Below are 19,472 nucleotides of genomic sequence, written 5' to 3'. Positions count from 1 at the left end.
GGCATTATTTGGCAGCTGCTGGGAAAGGTGACAGAAGGCAGGGTCCTGCCAAGAGGAGCAGCAAGGCCACTGCACTCCCCAGAGCCATCCCAACTGACCCACAGGTGACACCAAGCACTGCGCCTGGATTCCACTCTGAACACCCTGGGCCACAAAACTGTCAAGGCGGTGAAGGAAGTGAAAGGATTCCAGAAGGTGGGAAAGGGGTCACAATCTCCCTCCACATCAGAGTCCTCCCAACCTGCAGACCTACACAGAGATGCAGGTTTCCCATGGAAAACAGAACTGTGCATTCTTCCCTCCATGACCCTTGCCTTCCACTGCTAGATTTATTCTTCAATATTGACGAGATGGTCAGGCCAACAATGGAGCAGCAGCACAGTTGCCACCAGGAACACAGGGCATGGCTCCTGTGGCCCAGTTCGGACCTGCAGTCCTCAGAAGCCTGCTGGCTTCCCAGGCACCGGTGAGTGGGGAATTCCCTGGGAGCAGAAGGCAGGCAATGTGGAGAAGGTGTCCACATCCAGGCTTGCCCAGATAGGCTAATCCCCCTTCCTGCCCATCCATTCCCTCTCAAGCCAATATACACAGCCAGCATCTTACTGGAGACTTGTGAACCATTTCTCTGTACTTTGAAACACCTATCGAAGTCACTACAGGAGGCTGCTTAGAGGCCACCTATGGTACTTCCTCTTATGAGTCAAAGAATTCTTTGCAGTGGACACCTTGTCCTTACAGTCTCTGTATCCCTGGCGCCCAGAAGTCCCCACTCGCAGCATATGCTAAGTAAGCCCTTGTTGAAGGAACAAAGCATCTCGTCCATCTCTAAGTTGTCCTTCCCAGCCACACACTAACTGAAGACCTACTACTTCCAGGCACAGTATGAAGAACATTTATCTTTGATGACTCATAACCCAGAGATCTTTACACGAGGCATTTCCAACTTTCCACCATATTGCAGATGCTACTTTGCTGTAGCCTCCTTGGGGATAAGACCAGCAAACATTTATTAAGCCCCTACTATGTGTTCTAGCCACAAGCAAAGGCTATCTATCCTGGGGATAGAGAGGAGAACAAGACTCCAAGCCTGGACATCAAGATCAAGGAACACACACACACACACACACACACACACACACACACACACACACACACACACATACACACACTCACCAGCATGATGGGTTAGCCAAGTTTTTGATCTTTGCCAATCTGGTAGGTTAAAAACGGTATTTCCCTGTGGTTTAAATTTACAGTTTTCTTATTATAAACGGAGCTCTGAATCTTTTTAAATGTTTAAGATCCCACTAGTATTTCTTTTTCTGGTTCCATTTCTGTCCTTTGCACATGGGAGATATTCAAAATATCTACCCACTAGTGTGGCACCAACCAATCAGAGAGGGTGTTGGCCTTGGGCAGGCAGGCATCCCAAGCGGCCTTGGCTGAGCCTCCGCCCAGCCTTTGCCCCGTTTCTCTGCTGATTTATTGGCCATTTTCTTAGGGTTTATATGAGCTCCTTACACATAAAGAAAAATATCTTTTATGTCTTTGGCTTGATTTATTATGGTTGCAATGTAGATTTTTTTTTAATGTACTTGGGTGTTTTAGTCTCCTGTTTTATGGCTTCTGAGTTTGGGTGAAAGGACTTCCTCACTCCAATCCTATTAAATTAAAATTTTAAAAATCTCTCCTATATTTTCTTTTAGTTTTTTTTTTTTTTCATTGGACTGGGGTTTGAACTCAGAGCTACCACTACCACTTGAGCCATTCTGCCAGCTCTCTTTTAGTATTTTTTAAAGTTTTCTTTTTTTTTTTAAATTTCTGGTCCTTTTGAGATTTGCTTTAGCATTGGAGCAGAAAAGGGATCCAGTTTCCTTTTTTCAGGATGGCTCCCCCTTCTTCATCCTAATCTCAGTTTCTGAGCTATCCATCTGTCTGTCCTCCGCTGATATGCAATGACACTCCTCTTGCACCCTAAATTTTCCAACTGTATTTAAGTCCATCTCTGGGCTCTTTTCCACCCCCATGGTCTGCTCTGGGCCACTTAGAATCCATTGCTCAGGACAAACCAATCTGGACACCATCCTTCCTATCACTCCTTACTCAGAACATCCCTTCCTGTCCCTGCATGCCTACTGCTAAGGAACTTTAGACAGCATATCCATTTCTAAGTAAATCCTACTGCCACTAGGCCTGGCTAGCTTAAGGTTAACTTATATATAACTTACCTGCTTACGCTAGTGAATCTTCACCAGGCATATGCCGGCTGGCCTTTGTGTTGCTCTTTCATGCTCTCCAGCAGTTGATTTGCTGTCCTCTCCACACACACCAGTGTTTTCTCATTGGGTTTGTGCCCAGGTCTCTACACGTTTTGTGGCCAGCATCACGGGGACCACTCCTTGCTCTGTTTTCTAACTGGATGCTATTCAGGTGCAGGAAAGCGCTTAATGTGGGGATTTAATTGTGCTCAAGCCCCAGGCCTTTTGCACCGCGTGGCATCAGCTGACACCAAGGCACTGTGCATGCTCCCCGAGGGCAGGAGGAAGCAGCGCTGCACCTGTGTATCTGGCAGCACCATGCCTAGTGGCTGGCCCCAACCCCCTATGCATTGCTCAAATGGAGCAAGGATGAAGGGTGCCCCAAGCCAATAGGGAGCCTACACACACACACACACACACACACACACACACACACACACACACACACACGCTGTTAGAGCAAGAAAAGGGCCTAAACCAGCACACAAAAGCAAGCCCTCACACACACACACACACACACACACACACACACACACACGCTGTTAGAGCAAGAAAAGGGCCTAAACCAGCACACAAAAGCAAGCCCTCACCAGCGGGCAGAGAAGAGCAAGGCTGGCAAAGGTGCCGGCCTTCCCGTGGCCCCAACCCTGTAATTGGGGCCCACAGGTCACTCTGGCCACAGCTGAACAAACCAGAGTGTAATTAACTTTCCACTTGGCTTTTTACACAGCAGCAGCTCACCTCTGCCAGAAAAGGAGTGTTTCACCTTTCAGAGGTGCTGGGCAACACTTCTGGTCTCAATCCTCAGGAAGGGGCAGCAAAATTAGCTTGTGCAAGATACATGTTTTTGCTGTTGCTATTTAAACAAACTCTTCCTCTTAGGTTTTTTTTGTTTGCTTGTGTTTTGTGGTGTCAATGGGGTTTGAACTCAGGGCTTGCTAGCTATGTGCTCTACCACTTGAGCCATATCCCAGCCTTTTTTTGTATGAGTTGTTTTTCATGTAGGGCTTAAGATTTTTCCTGGGGCCAGCCTCAGATCTCAATCCTCCTCCCTATGCCTCTCATGTAGCTGGGACCATCACACCTGGCTTGTTTGTTGAGATGGGGGTGGGGGGGGGTCTCTGAAACTTTTTTTGCCTAGGCTGGCCTAGAACTGTGATCTTCCTGATCTCTGACTCCCGAGTAGCTAGAGTTGCAAAAAAAAAAACACTGCATCTGGAGCTTATGCACATGGTCCCCAACCTGCGTTCTCACAGCAAACAGTTCAGACCTTGAGTCTCTTTAGTTGCCCAATGAGATAAAAGGTATTTAAAAAAAAAAAAAAACAGCACCTCTTGCTGGGATTGGGGTGGAAACTAGGTGAGATTGTTCATTCATTCAACAAGCATGTATTAAACACCACTGTCTACTAGGCACTGGGCCAGAACATCACAGGGAACAAAAACAGACATGACACTTGTCCTTGTGAAGCATAGTGGTGGTGAGGGAGATGGATGATAAACAAAAGCTATTACAGAATAACTAGAGAAAGAGCGTGGACTGTGTGGGTTGGAGGCTGCAGGGATCAATCAATGCCCAGCGTTCACCAAGTGCCTCATACACAGTGTTGGGACTGCAGCCTACACCACAGCGTGGAGACAGAAGTACTTGCTATACACTGGACCAGTTTGGCACCAGACTGTCAGTCCTCGAAGAGGCAACAGAAGCCTCTCAAGGTCCAGTACTGCCCCCCTGTGCCCAGCAAGGAGCCTGGTGTGAGTCAGAGATTAGGGACCAGCAGCTGGAGTGAAGAGAGCAGCACTGGGTTCCACACTAACCTGAAAGTCCTTGCTAGTCACAGAGCAAGGCAGACAGCCCAGTGTTGATCCCTTGTCTTTCCACAGAGACTGTCTGCCTTTCCCTTCTGTAACAAAAAACCAAACATGCCAGCCATCCGTCATCAAGGTCTGGGGCCTAAACAAAGCCATCAGTGCTCAGCCAGGTACCCTGAACCTGCATGTGTCAGGACTGCCACAGTGCAGACCCCTACTGACATCCTTGTGTGTCACTGGGAGAGTCAGGTCTAAAATACTGCACTGGCAGGGATGGAGCACCCAACATCTTCAGGCAGTCAGTCTCATTAATTTAGGCCACAGCAGTTCAGCGGACAGTCCAGATCACGGGCTGGCCTTAAAAGTGGTAGTCACCCTGAGAAGTGACAAAACATTCCTTTGGAACCTCGACTAAAGACCCATAGTGATGATCTTCAGGGAGCACAGAAAACACTGGAATTAGCCAGTGGATAAATGGAAGCTGCTTCTCCGGAGCCCGGGGCAGGGCAGTTCCCAGATACACTTCTGGAGTCGCGAAAGTCCTCCTGGGCCCCTGCCACCCTTCACAGAGCTCCATTGCATGGCCAGCATGTCATGCAATCCTGTCAGTGCAAACTTCAGCCCACTCCCTGTTCCCTGAATTAGCGAGGACTTTCTGTCCTCAGCACTTCACATAGCCACTGACTTGCTGTCCACAAACATCTCCAAACAAGTCCAGATGCTCAGGGAGTCAGCTCTGTACAAAAACTGTCACCTACTGGTCTTGCAGACAACGCTTCCCATGCCTACAGGATATGGACGCAGCCTCAGCCACCTTGCTTCCTCCCTTTGGGTGCCACTGTTTGAAAGAACACAGCAAGGCAGGAATCCATTCTGAATATGCTAAGACACAGAAAGAGTCCAGAAATCCCTCTGCCAAACCAGTTTTAAATAAACTACATTCAAGATAAGTGACAAATGCAGAATACACAATGGTATGTGTTCACGACTCCAAGATGTAAACATTGGTTATCTTACAGGTAGAGGCTACAGAGAAACAAGGAAAAATCCAAAACCATTGTTGGAGGCATGAGAACGAACACAGAGGACTGGAGTTTTGCTTGTTTCATTTCATGTCATAAAAGTGCAATGCTTGATACCTTTAAGACTGACAAGAGAGAAGAAAGACAGAAGCAGAGAGGGAGAGAGATTGAAGCAGGATTTGATGTAGCTGTCTGAGGGTTTTGTTGTTTGTTTTTTGAAGGGGTCTTGGTGGTACTAGAGTTTGAACTCAAGATCTTGCACTTGCTAGGCAGACCATTTTTGCTTTAATTTGTTTTTCAGATGAGGGCTTGCATTTTTTTGTCTGGGACCTGCCCTGGACTATGATCCACCTCCTATGGGAACCAAGTTTCTGGGATCATGGCACACACTACCACACTCAGCTTGTTGGTTGAGATTGAGGGGGGGGGGGTAGTCTCAAGAACTTTTTACCCCAACTGGCCTAAAATGAGATTATCCCAATCTCCACCTCCTGAGTAACTGGGGTTATAGGCATGAGCCACCATGCCCGGCCAGGCCTCAAGGTTTCAACAGCACAGAAGGCCCAGCCTAATGGCAGCATATGACATTGTAAAATATATCTATTTGGTCCCCAACCTCCAGGGAGAGGAGAGGGACTAGAAGGCACATTGATCACCAGCAGCCAATGCTCTAATCAATCATGCTTACACAACAAAGCCGCTATAAAAACCCAAAAGACCACAGCTCAGGGTGCTTTGGTTTTGTTTTTTGGCAGTACCAGGGTCTGAACTCAGGGCTTACACCTTGAACTCAGCCATTACACCAGCCCTCTTTTAATGGGTTTTTTCCGAGATAGGGTCAAGAACTATTTGCCCAGGTCTGGCTTCGAACTGCAAACCTCCTGATCGCTGCCTCCTGAGTATCTAGGATTACAGACATGAGCCACCAGTGCCTTTGAGAGTGAGACATGTAGAGATTCATGGAGGGAAGGCACACAAGGAGTACAGGGAAGCTCTGCACCCTTCCCACAGGCCTCACCCTGGGCATCTCTTCCTCTGTGGCACATGTAAGGAAAGCGATGCCCTGAGTTCTCTCTACCACTCTAGCAAACCAATCAGTCCCAGACAAAAGGTGTGGGAACCCCAATTTACATCTGTCAGAAGCACAGTGACAACCTGAGCTTGTGATTCACATCTGAAGTGGGGAAGTGGGACAACCTTGGAGTCTGAGCACTCAACCCATGGGATCTTCAGACCCCCACGTGTCGGGGCAGAACTGACCAGAGGACACCGTGCTGGCATCCCCTTTGGAGCTCACTGGCTGCTGGTGAGGGGAAACCCCTAACAGTCACAGAAGCTTCTGTACTGATTGCGGAGTGAGAGAAAGGAACAGACTTGCTTCGTTGCCTGTATTTTCCAACAGACCTTCGCTCTGAATGTGAGATTCAGTTGTTCACAGAATTGCCACTGAGCCTCCTCAGCTGCTGGGCCTGCCAGCAAGGCCTTCTCTAGAATGTCACTGTTGGGCTGTTGAGGGTCCATCTGTCCTCCAAAGTGGACAACAGCAATGCCCATCTGTGCCATCCTCTGTCCAGCATCTAGTAGGCAGCAGGGATGTCAAATGACCAATGGTGAGTGCCCAGCAAACCTGGGCTGGCCTGGCCAGGAAGGCCTGCTACTAAATTTTGATATTAGTTCTCACATAAAAAGCTGAAGTCGATGTTTAAATGTCTTACATAATACGTATATATACTTTGTGAAAAATATGCAAAATCATAATTTTTAAGGTGATTAGCTCAGACTGGCTGGGGCATCAGAGTACCTCAGTCTGACAGACCCCAAAACCCAACTACCAAAAACACCAGAGACACTGCCCCATGCACTCCTCTGGAACGCAACCGGAAAGCCAGCACACAGTAGAAGGGTGCAGAGTGAGGAGACGTCCTAGGTGGGAAATGTTTGCAGTAGTGTGCACACGATTCCCCGTGGTCCATCTCATCATCCTGAGAAGCTGAGTCCTGGGGGAAATAAGTCCTCACGTGTCTCGCCCATGTTAGGGAAATTCTCTCAGATTGGGCCACACCTTTATCGGGAGGTAATGAATTTCTCAGGGATGCCATCAGGCAAGGTCACTACTCTTACTCTTTTTCAAGGAATTTCTGACTCCCTTCCAATGCGCCAAGGTTTGGGGATATTCCTGGCTCCGGCATCCCTGTGGAGGTCGTTAGTGGGGTCCTGTTAGGAAGTGGGCAGGACCATCAATGGATAACACAGGCATGGATAAGAATAACTAGGGACCCTGCAAATGGGCTGCTGTAGATTTGAGCCAAAGTCGGAGCTGCTGAGAGAAGCGCACAGTGGGAGAGGGCCGCCCAGCTAAAGCACAATTAGCCGCCCTTTCTTATTTCTGACACAAACCCTGAACACAGTCCCAAAGTCTCCCGGTTTCTTCTCCACCAAGAAATGCTGGCTTCTTGATAGTGTGGCTGGGAGAATAGACATGACTCCGAAGAGCATCAGGAAAATGCAGCCTCCCTGACGGTGGTTGTGAGGCCCTGCTCCAGGACAGCAGGGATGTGGTCAGCACTGCATAGCAGAGGGCTAGGCCCCTCCTGTCCAGTGACCACACAGCACGGCCTGCTACCCTTCCATTTACAACATAAAGAGACTATCTTCTCATTAGAACATCAGTTTGCTGATTGTTTTTAAAGTAAGTGGCAATATTTCATTTTGTTATAGTTAAAATTCCAGCCCAATTCCTGGCTAGATCAAGAAATACACAAGTGTCTATTTTTTTCTCTCAAGGGAGATGAGGCTGAACAGCTCAGGGTCCTGAAAATGTCCTAGATCAGCCACCAAATAGCTATGTGACTTTGGTAGAGCCTTCAGCTTTCTATCTTGGTGCCTCAGTATTTACCTTGAGGACATGAGACTTGAAACACAAACCCATCCCAATTTTAGAACTATAAATCAGCCATTGCTTCTGCCTCTGGTGAAAACAACACAAATTTCAAATAACTGGGGCTTGGATTACTGAGCAGCATAAGTTTAAGCCTGTACAAGCCCTCGGAAGTCCACTGCTTTTCCTAACTGCTCCTCCAGAGGTTGGGAGCAGGAACTTCACTGAGCCAGGGCTGTGCAGGTACTGCAAGTCACAGAAGTTCCCCAAACACTTGGCTTTGAATTTTCACGATGGCATGAGGAGTGGGACAAGCAAAAGCTTTGAGTTTCAATCTGCTTCCTACCAGCAACAAACTCCCACCCCACCCACCCCCCCAGCTAGGTAATGGTCCCCTTTAGAACACTGGCCTGAGGTTTCAGGCCCACTCCTAAAAGCCTGCATCCAAATGATTTCATCATCAACCACACAGAAGAAGGTACCGTGGGATGATTGTGTAAGGAACACAACTGCTATAGATTCCCTGTACAAATCTCAGAGGCCTGTGTGGACCCCTGTAGCAATGACTAGGAATACACATGGCCCCAGTTCCCCACCCACCCACCCATCCATACACACACACAGCTCATGAAGTCCTGAGATGCTCCTAGTGAAATGGTGGTCTTGCACACCTTCTCCAAGGCACTGAATACAGGGGTACAGTCAGGTCCAGCACCTCTCCTCCTCCTCAGAGAGGGAAGAGGCCAAGCACAGAGGTGGAGCTGGGGCCCCTTCTGCATAGGCTGTCCTTAGCCTTTGAAATTCTCCCCACCTCATCACAGGTATGGCCTCACAGCTCCTTCATGCAGCTTTCCACACTTAAGCTGCTTAACTTTGCAACAGCAATCTCTTAATTGCTGAGTTTCTAAGAAGCCTTCCAAATATGTGGGGTGCAGATCCAGCCACTTATGGCCCAGGTACTCTAGGGTATTTTTAGACAGGAACAGAAACAGGACACCTCTACCTAACTCCTGCCTGCCAGAAAGCTGTTGCTTTTATTTTTAATTTTATTTAAAAGGCGATACAGGGTACCCAAGACACCACAATACAATGACATTAACTGTAAAATTACATTATTAATTCTTTAATCTCACTTGAGGCTTCAAGCTGTTGCTATGTCCAATTATCCGTGTAACCACCTGTCAGAATCCCGGTGCTATTTAGCATTACCTCCAGGACAGCGGTGGGCCCGGTGGTCCGTCAGGTCTGCCAGAGACTCGAAGTCCTGCTGACAGTGATCGCAGGTGTAAATTGACTCATCCTCCATGTCTTCATCGTCCTCATTTCTCTCCTCTTGACTTGTCACGCTGTTCCTGTCTTCCAGCGCACGGCTGGTTTTCCGATCACACTCTGGCTCTCCTTCTAGGCCTCCTGCCAACAGGAAGAATACAGTCCATGTCAGCTGACAGGGTCTTGGGAAAGGGTTTTTAAAAGAATCGCCCAGCATTTATTAAGATACATTTAATTACTCTACCTCCGGGGTCCATTATTCTTGACACCTCTCAGTATATTAATATATGGGGGTTTTTTGTAGCATGTGGTGCCATAATTCTCAACTAGGTTCTTTTAATTCATGACACAAATCTTCGAGGGGGGATTTCTTGTCATCTTCCCACTATACATGGCTGCTGGGGGTCATGACCACTCAGGGAAGTGAAAATGCCTTGCATTTGTCTCCTAAAATCCCAATTCTGTGACACACCTCTCTGGAGCCCCCATCAGCTGCTCCTAACACAACTCAACTTGTAGCCTTCCCCACAGCCTTGCAGTTGAGAGCCCTCCACCCAACCAGCCTCCCAAAGTGGTGGTGCTGGCTCAGTTCTTTGCATGTGTTCAAAAGAGCCTGAAGAGTCAAATCACCAAGCTTAAATGTGTCCAGCTCCTCACCAGTGACCCCGGAGCTGCCTCAAGAGTAAAAACCAGCCTTGTAATGAATGGACCAATTTCTTTAAAATAAAATATTTCTTCTGTGCTTAGCATTGTGCAGAGAGTGGTCAATCTGTAAGGAAAAGTGGTTTAATGACTATAAAATGATGCCTGGCATTTGTGTAGCACTCTGTGCTTGTTCAAAGCCACAATTATATATACATAGCCCCATTTCACAGTTTTGCACATTCAACAGCTAAACGGAGTCTAAGAGAGTATGGTCCAGCCCCCTGTAGAGAAGGACAGCTCTGGGATTCCCATTTCACTGGTGAGGCACTCAGCATCCAGCCAGGAAAGCAACATGCCAGGACCCTTCAAAGTCTCAGGCCAGCAGCCTGACTTCTTGTCTAGGTCATGACCCTGCACATCTTTGAGAAATGCAGCATGACCTCAATCTTAAAGAGATTCATAAGAGACATCAAGAACTTGTAAGTCTGAACCAAGCCTTGTATGCACATATGAATAATAAAAGAAAAATGAAAAAAAAAAAAGAACTTGTAAGTCACAGTGCAAAAAAAATTTTTTTTTAAATCATGGTAAATATGCTACACAGAACATATCAGTCATCCTAGTTAATGTCTGTGGATTAAACTTGCCCATTAAAATTCAGGGACCCTTGGATTATAAAATCCAAGTGCATCTTGCCTCTTTCCATACACACATGTCCTGGAAAGCAAATCCACCAATCAAAAAGCTCACACCACTGATTTAAGTTAAACAAAGAGACTGCCATTGTGCATAAATGTATTTATGCAAATGTGTACATGTACACAAAAGTACATGCATGTGTGTGTGTTTGCATGTGTATGTCTGTATGCACATAGCATCACAGTTACAGGAAAAGGTTTAGCACACAACCTTTAAAGCTTTGAGGTCAATCCTCCAAAGCAAAACAAAAAAAAGAGAGAGAGAGAAACATGAACTAAGAACACTTTCGATTCGAGGTGGAAACCACGGTCCTATAAATATTTCAATTTAGAAACAGATAATGTTATAAGGGCTCTATTTCTCCCATCCACACAGAACATGCACTTCTAAGCACCTGACATCAAGAACCTGGGAACACAAATCAGCTCATCGGAGAGCCAGCTGCTGCCTTCCGTGGCAGGGACGGTGCCTGACACGCGGCAGAGGCAGTAAAAATCAATGTTTCCATTTGTGGCCCATCAAAACATCTCTCTCCTTACCAATTAAGGGATGTACAACTTTTAGGTTCTTTTATTATCAGAACAAGCCAACTCCCGGCGATGCAGAAATCCCATTAAAAGCCAGGCAGCATATTTATCTCAGGGAATCTGATCTGCTGCAACGGCAGCAACCGTGAGAAACAGAAAGTGAAGAAAAGAGAAATATCATCAGGAACCTTCACTATTATAAGTCATCCCATAGCCACAGTTACATAGTCAAGCGCCTGTCCCTGAATTCCTAGTTTGCTCTCTCTTCCCTTAAAAAAAAAAAAAAAAAAAAAAAAGGTTCTGTGGAGGATAAAAAGAACCATAACTCCAGCTTTATCTACTATGCTGACTCTCCAGATAAGAAGTTATATTCCGCACCATGCTTCTGCTACTTTACTTAACACACAATTTAATAGACATATTTAAATTATCCCCTTGTTATTTTCTTGCCATATTTACTTGGCAGTACTTTCCATAATAGCTCATCTAATCCACAACTGGAACCACAAACATTACAATGCATTTGATCTCTTTAAATCTGGTACATCCTGTTGACTCAGGAGTAGATAAATCAGAATGTCAGCTCTCGGGTTTTTATAAGGCAAAAACCCATAAAGTCGTCCAAGAGTATAAATCTGTTTTAAGGAACTGTCACCTCCCCTACATCTGGCTACTAATGGGAAGGCAGGGTGGCTGTGCAGAAAGGGGCTGAGAGGAGAGGAGGGCAAAGGGGCAGAGGTGGAAGACAGCTCAGGGCTCATCTCAGACCAAAGCTCAGACCTCATCTAAGATCCCAGGAGGTCACAAGTGTGGCCAGCCTGACCCTAGGGAAGACAAAGCCACGGCCAGCAAAAGTTTTGGGGAAGGGGACTTCCCAGAAAATCCAGTGCCCAAGGCCCCTCCCTCTGTTGACTGGGAAGAATCAGGACCCGGAGAATAGAAGCCCTCTCCCAGACGGGGAGACTCCATGCAGGAGATGCTGCAGGACACTTTCATGCCCAGTAGTGGTGGAACGTCACTAGAAGGGAACAGGGACAAATGATGTTATTTTCCCATCTGCAGATGAGAAAACTGAGGCTCTGCAGAGTCACCCAAAGCTACACAAGATATGGAACCCACAGGTCCTAGTGGTAATTATACACCTTTCACCTGCCAAGGACCTCAAGATCTGTAATGCCAGAAGCTGGGGAGATGGGAGCTCAAAGGATAGGGAGCAGCATCCTCCCTGGAGTGCTCTCTAAGGTCTCCTCTTTCCTGAGTCTACCCTTGAACCTTCTCTCAGTGAGCCCCTGGGACTTACGAAGGACTGGACCTTCCCTACTCCTTTGACCCAGCTTCTGTCTAGTCAGAGATGGCCCTGCCTGTCCAGCCCCAAAGATCCCCCTCCTCCTTGCCCGTAGCTGGACATGGCCTGAGAAGCATAGAGGAGGCAGAACCCAAAGGCAGACCACCTGGCCCTGAGTCCCCATCTGATCCAAGTGGTGCCTCTTGTTCCCAACACAGTGATCTCCTAGGCTTAACCCACAGTTGACCCACTGGCCCCTCGGCCACCCAGGGGCCAACAAAGCAATATTCGGCAGTCTGGGAGAAGGCAGCCAGTCCGCTTCTGACCTGCCAACGCCTCGGGGACTGCAAAGGACTTCCTGAAAACAGGCTGGCAGGCTCCTTTCCCTCTCACCGCTCCCCAGTTCTCCTGGTGAGAACTACAGCAGCCGGAAGACTCTTCCAAGAAAGACTTTGGCTAAACAGACTTTTGAATCAGGGCTTCTCTCTTTCAGCCATGTGCATGGGACAGGAAAACTAATCCAAGTGACAAAGCTCCCTATCTCTCTGACCTCATGCTCTGCCCTGCACAACACAGTGTGGCTGTTTTTCCAATTTGCGCACATCCATCCTTTTGCCCAGGCATCCTCCAAGAGCAACCAGCAGCGACTGAACCCTTACTGTATGCCTAGCACCCTCCCAGAACAGCCAACCAGCAGCATTGATTGAGTACTTATTATATGCCTGGCACCTTCTAAGCACAGCCAGCCAGGCACCACATAACTCATAGGGGTCACCATTCTATCCCCATTTAACAGGTGGGGAAACCAGGGTTGTGTAAGGTGATGAAACTTAATCCAGGGCAGAAGGGAAGTAATGAGATCACCAGGTTTCAAACCCAGGTATGTCTGACTCTTACTATGTTATACTGCCACAGTCTTCTCATAGCAGACTCAATGAAGGAAAAAAAAAAATGAGTGTTGGGGAATTCGTAAACCCCATCAAAGTCATATGTAGGGTCCTGGTCATGGACCTTAAAGTTCCAAAAAGGTGCTGGTGACTTCTGTCTTATTGCTTGTCTTCCCAGCCACACAAACATTTCAGTTCCTTGAACTGTCAAGTTGATATGCCAAGGCCTTCACACTCCTGTTCCCTGAAAGAAAACTTTCTTAACTATTCCCCAACCTAACAGGGATCTCCCACAGGCCTGGGCACCAATGCATCTTAGGTTTTCTTTCCACACAGCTTCCTTCCCTTTGCTGCCAGAGCCCTTAGCACAGAGCTTACTTATACTTTTGTGGAATAATTTGCTTACTTTGTCTCACTTTGACAGTCTGCCTTTTCCAGAGACAGCCCAATATTTCCCATCCTGCCTGCTCTTCTGCAGTAAGCCCTTGATCCCCCATGGAGAAGAGGGGCTTAAATCTCCTCCACAATTGCCCTCTGGGCTGGCAGCCTTTGTATCTCCCTTGAAATGGGAGCACCATGAAAATGATGCTGGGGCTTCGGAGGCCAGGTCAGAAGAGGCCTGCAATGTCCCTTGAGTCTCCAGACTTCCTGGGACAGCCCACTGGACCCCAGCTGCCAGCCCATGAGAAGCCCAGGCCACACAGACAGAGCACATGCAGATGCTCCAGTCACAGCCCCAGCTGGACAACCCTCCTCCAACACCTCAGGAGAGCACTGTCTCGGATGTTCAACCCCGGGCAGTCTTAAGATGATTCCAGCCCCAACCACAACATGGCTGCCATTGTATAAGAAATACCAGATGAGACTGACAACCAAACCTGCCCAAATCAGTCCACAGAGGTGAGAAATAATGACTTTGTTTTAGGCCACTATGTTTTGAAGTGGTTTGTTACACAGCAATAGCTAGCTGGAAAACCAGAATGCAGCTCCACAAGGGTGGAGACTGTCTGCTTTTGCTCAGTACCCTCTCCCAGCCCCCGATGCACAGACACACATACAGTAGGGTCTCAATAAATACTGAATGAATGGACAAATGACTTGGTTTCAGAGAAACAGGTCTTATTGACCACCATTTGTTGTCAGATGGTATTAGGTGGAACCATATAAACGTGCCATTTTTTTTTAGGTCAAAAAAAGCCAAATACTGGCAATATCAAAGGGTTCAAACTAACATATAACCGGACTGCTCTGTCCCACCAGCTTCTTCCTGAAATCAGGAAGAAAGGGGTAGACTACACCATGGACCCCATGACAACACACCCTACAAAACCCACAGCCCATGAACACACACCTTGCAAGACTTCCTATGAGTAAAGAGAGGTCACAGCAAAACCTTCCACCTACACCACTTTTCATGAGAAAGTAGTGCCTTTTCCCAGTCCCACTGGGCCACTGTCCTCAAGGAAGAGCTTTCATTGAGGATGCCAATTTGAAGAGGTTGATGGGACACCACAGAAAGTGCTGTGTAGCCAGAGAAGCAGCCTAGAGTGTTCTTGAGTGAAGGATCAGCAGATACCTCGTCAGCAATGGAGGGACATGGCCCAGCCTCTCCCGACAACCACAGAAGCCCAGAGTGATGCAGACCACAAGTAGAGTGCTCATGGGTACCAATTTACATTAACACCATCCCAGAAACCAGATGCCACAGGCACAATGGACGCCCACCCTCAGATGGGGAAATAAACCAATGCTTAGGATTACACACAAGGCACACACTGGGAGAGGTAGAGCCATATTTGAACCCAGGTCTTCTGACTCCAGATCCCTACCTCAACCACTGCATGGGAGGGCACAAAGGGTAGGCCTGAGAAAGGGCTAAGCAGGAGGCAGCTGGCTCCATCCAGTGCCAGGAAAATAGGCGAAGGGGAGAGGCCCTAAGGAGCCAGGCTGCCTGCAGGTCTAGGAACAGGACATTTCATATCTCAGTAAGACTTCAGAGCTATCAGGACCTCCCTCGCTCCCAAGAGTGGCTGAAAGAGGCTCAGCCAGCCCAGCCCACAGATCAAATAGAATCAGTCAGGAGGTGCCCCTTCTCTCCCTCGGGGTACTGTGAGGTGCCCTGGGCACCCCTCAAGAAGCTCTCCCGGACCTTCTGGAGGGCCTGTCACTGGGGGCCTAGGGCTGAGAATCCACAGGGTAGAGGCAGAGATCAGGAACAGACTCTATATGTACTAAAGATGGAGAAACAAGGCCAAGCTTGCAAAGACTCTCCAGTACCAACAATCACACACATCTACCCGCTCCTCCCTTCATTCAGCCCACAAATGTTTAGTGTCTACCGTGTGCCAGGCATAGCACACACATATTTACTGCAACCTAAGGGTGGTGCTTCTCATCTCTAATTTAATCTTGGTGGCCTCAAAGTCCACATAAAGCATAGCACAGAAAAGATATGTAATTAATGAGTGCACAGGTGAGTAAGTGAATGTTGACTTGAAAGTATAGAAGTAGGAATCTGGGTTCCAGGGACCCCTGCTCCAGATCACCTGGAGCCTCTGATTCCTGCTGTGTCAGAAGGAGCTGGCCATGATAGGCAGAAGCCTCTATTACTGCTCCAGGTAGAGGTGAGGCTCACCTCAATGGAAAATCAGCAATAGGATGTGTGTCCAGCTAAGCACCTAAGTGCAGGAGCCTTGAAGGGCTTCAATGATCAGGGGAAGACAGGAATAAAAAGAGGATGGGGAAAGGGAGAGTCAGGAGGGGTGCTGGGTGAGAGTAGTAGGCAGAAGTCAGCCAGGAAGCCATCAAGTCCGGCAAAGCACCCGTCTTCTCTCCTCTTCTCGAAATTAAGCCTGGATGGGAAACCATACCATCCATTCCACAGAAAGCAGAACCACCCAGTGGTGGGTTCCAGACCTGTCCAGGGGCTGGCCAGAGAGTCTAACTGTCCAGGAAACATCTGAACATCCGGACAGAGCCCAGTGGGGCTGAAAGGACCAAGTTGCTGAAATAAATGCAGTCAGTAACAACCCACACTAGCAGCAGACAGCTGATACACAGTCCAGGGACTGCCTGGTGACAGAGAAAGAACAGAAAAGAATCAGACTCTGCAGCCAGCTTGTCTGGGTTCATATCCATATTCCACCACTTAGCAACTAAGGAACTTGAACCAGTCCCTTCCCTCTCTGAGACTCATCTAATTAAGTTAAATTACTTTAATAAGGTAATAACTATAAACCCTGCTGAAGCTTCTGATCATAACCTCGGTGCTGCTGTTGTTCAAACCCAACACGTGCAGCACCATGAGTTGGAGACAGAAGAGTTAATAGATGTCACACCTCAAGGGCAGCCTGGCAGGAGGCCTCACATGCTCCTGCGGATGGAGAAGTACGGGGAATATCAGGGCACATGGACCTTGGAAGGTGGCTCAAGCCTATAATCCAAGCTACCCGGGAGGCAAAGATAGGGAGAATCAGGGTTCAAGGCTCACAGGGCAAAAAAGTTCACAAGACCCCAACTCAAACGATGGCTGGTGTGGTGGTGTGCACCTGTCATCCAAGTTCGGAGGGGAAGAACAAATATGTCCAGGCTAGCTTGGGCATAAAGTGAGACCCTATCTCAAAAACAACCAACGCAAAAAGGGCTGGGGCTATGGTTCAAGTGGTAGAGCACCTGCCTAGCAAGTGCGAGGTCCTGAGTTCAACTCCCAGTAAAGCCAGAAAAAAAGAAGACACAAAAATGTTCATACGACCCCCTACAGCTTGCCCCCACAAAAAAAAAAAAAAGTCATGACAGCCAGGAGAGGAAAGTCCTAGTGTTCAAATCCGGGTGCTCCTCCTTCCAGGCTATGTGACCTTGAGTAAGTTACAAGCCCCTGCTTCCTGAAGGAGTATGGCCTCTGACCTGACCCTGCATGGACCAGGTCCTGAGCCCAGGCCTGGGGAGCTTGCAGGGACACATTTACTTTACAATTCACATGCCCACTTTTCCTGTGCTCGCCCCCTACAGGTAGCTAAGGGAAAAACTGCCCGGAAGGTGTCTATCATTTCAAACGTATTTACCCAGGAGCAACATTTTTTTAAATAGAAAATTTATATTCCATCCCAATAGCCTGTATGCTTCTTTACAAACATCATCCCAGAGAAAAGAAGCAGTTTCAGAACACTGGTGCTGGGTCAAAGCCCTGGCTTAGCCACAGCTCTGTGTCTGCTTGGGCCCTGAATGGGGAAGGGGAAACCTTAGCTGATGGGGCTACAAGGATGGAGTGGCAGGACTGGGATGGCCAGGGAGCCTCAGCCCCAATTAGGCACACTGCTTATACATCCATTTCTGGCCCCAAATTCCAAGGCAGCCATTATTTATCTTCAGGTTTAAAATATTTGCAGTTCAGGGTAACACTTAACACTCAGCCTAAGAGTGCCCTTGGCAGCAGAGCTGTAGGCAAATATTTTAACACATAATCTGCTGTGTGAGTTCTGCTTCTTAAACAAGGAAGCCATTTGCACATGGCTGTCTAGGGGGTGCCTGTTGCCCCCATCAGTGCTGATGACTCTGGGGAGGGAATTCCAAGGCAGGGTCAGAGATGTCACACTTGACCGGGGTTGTGTCACACAGGCTTCTATCCTGGCTAGCTGTGAGGGACTGGGTGCAGCACAGTGCTCTCCACAGCCGCCTCCCCAACCCCGTGATGGCAGAAATGACTAACTAGAACCTTCCAGAAGACAACACTTCAGTTGTCAGGAATTCTAGAACCGGAAGCCAAAAATGACAAGAGCATGAAGACAATGGTTTCCCTCAGACCAGACCTTCATCTCATGACCGGTGGCCCAGGAAGCCAGACGTTACCATCAGCCCTATTTTACACAGGGCAAACAGGTTCATTTGGCCAAGATAACCACTGCCACTCAAATAATGAGGGGACCGAATCTCAAATGTCCCCTTCCCCACCACCCTACAAACTATACAAGTAAACGAAAAAGGCCTTTGGAGGGTGGGGAGTACAGAAGCCCATCCAAGAGAAAAGTTCTGTTCAGCTCCTGCAAAAAGGTCACACTAGGAAAAGTAACACCCAGTACGGCCTTATCAGCTATTTTTTCTTAAAGAAGGAAATCTTTATTTTTATGAAAAGTCTCTACATTAACTACAACTTTCACGAAACATAGTATGGGCCAAACAATACACCTTGGAGAGGCGGATGCAGCCTGGGACCACCTACAGTCTCAGGCATGGACGTGTCCAGCAGGAGCTATTAGAGTCCCTCCTGTCCAGTGCTCATCACTGGGTGGCTCAACGGGCAGTGATGACAGGGTCCCTCCTCTGGAGGTTCATGTTCATTTTGCATGAGCCTCAGCTTCTTCGTTCTGAGATGAGGATGGTTTCACAGCTTGCTCAGATTTTGTGAGCTCCCCCTAGAAGGGCCACCTTCCAGGTGAGCGCACTCCAGGTCATCAGCATCAAGAAGTTCCCCAAAGCTTCAGTCATATCAAACACAAATACTCCATACCCTTAATTAGACAACAAACATGGACTGAGCCCCTAATAGGTGCCATCCATTGTTCCAGCTTATTACCCCAGGGGGCTGACACTGTCCCAGGCATGGAGCTCCTGATGGGTGTGCCATGAACAAAAGAATGAATGCTTCTACCCACCCCTCTGGGTAGTTCAAGGGCCAAGCTCAACCCACAAGGGCAAAGGAAGATGGCAGTTTGCTCCCAACAGCCACCTGCCTATGGCTCAGATGGATAAGAGACAAGTGGAAAGCAAACAGGGATGGTGGGAGGAGGGAATGAGGGAGAGGAGACAGAAAGGAGAAGAAAAAACAATCAAAGTGCTTCACCAAAAAGAAAGAAAAAACAGATATGTTTTTCCAGCAAGTCGTTAACAGTGATGCTCCTCCAAGCCTTACAATCTTAATAAAACTGATCTCGCCATGTGCAATAATGAAGAACAGTTGGACAAAGCCACCCTGGAACCATGAAAATTGTATGCTGTTCCTTGCTTGTGACCTCCTGAGGCGGTGACCATTCTGCCCTCTCTGAGCTGTCAGGTATCATCTCTGGGAAGGGGGAGATGAGGGGCAGGCCGGAGGCAGGCAGGGGAGGAGGATAGTCAGGGCTGCATGGGGAGCTCGATAAATCCAGCTAATTTGTGTCCAGCGCCAGGGCCTGACGCTCCTAATTGCTCCCAGTCCT

At 48.0% G+C, this 19,472-nt stretch overlaps 1 protein-coding gene across 3 annotated transcripts in view; it reads right to left on the bottom strand.

The window, feature by feature from the left end:
• Positions 1-19,472, bottom strand: part of Znf423 (zinc finger protein 423) — a 308,237-nt gene that overhangs the window by 192,725 nt on the left and 96,040 nt on the right. For all 3 annotated transcript variants that reach the window (XM_074056038.1, XM_074056036.1, XM_074056035.1), the window contains one exon: positions 9,179-9,379. In XM_074056038.1, coding sequence (XP_073912139.1) covers positions 9,179-9,275 — 97 coding nt within the window. In that variant the 5' untranslated portion in view covers positions 9,276-9,379. The remainder of the gene's footprint in view (positions 1-9,178; positions 9,380-19,472) is intronic.

Source organism: Castor canadensis, chromosome 15 (assembly GCF_047511655.1).
Source record: "Castor canadensis chromosome 15, mCasCan1.hap1v2, whole genome shotgun sequence".
Classification (NCBI taxonomy): domain Eukaryota; kingdom Metazoa; phylum Chordata; class Mammalia; order Rodentia; family Castoridae; genus Castor; species Castor canadensis.
This window is presented reverse-complemented; position numbering and strand designations above follow the sequence as displayed.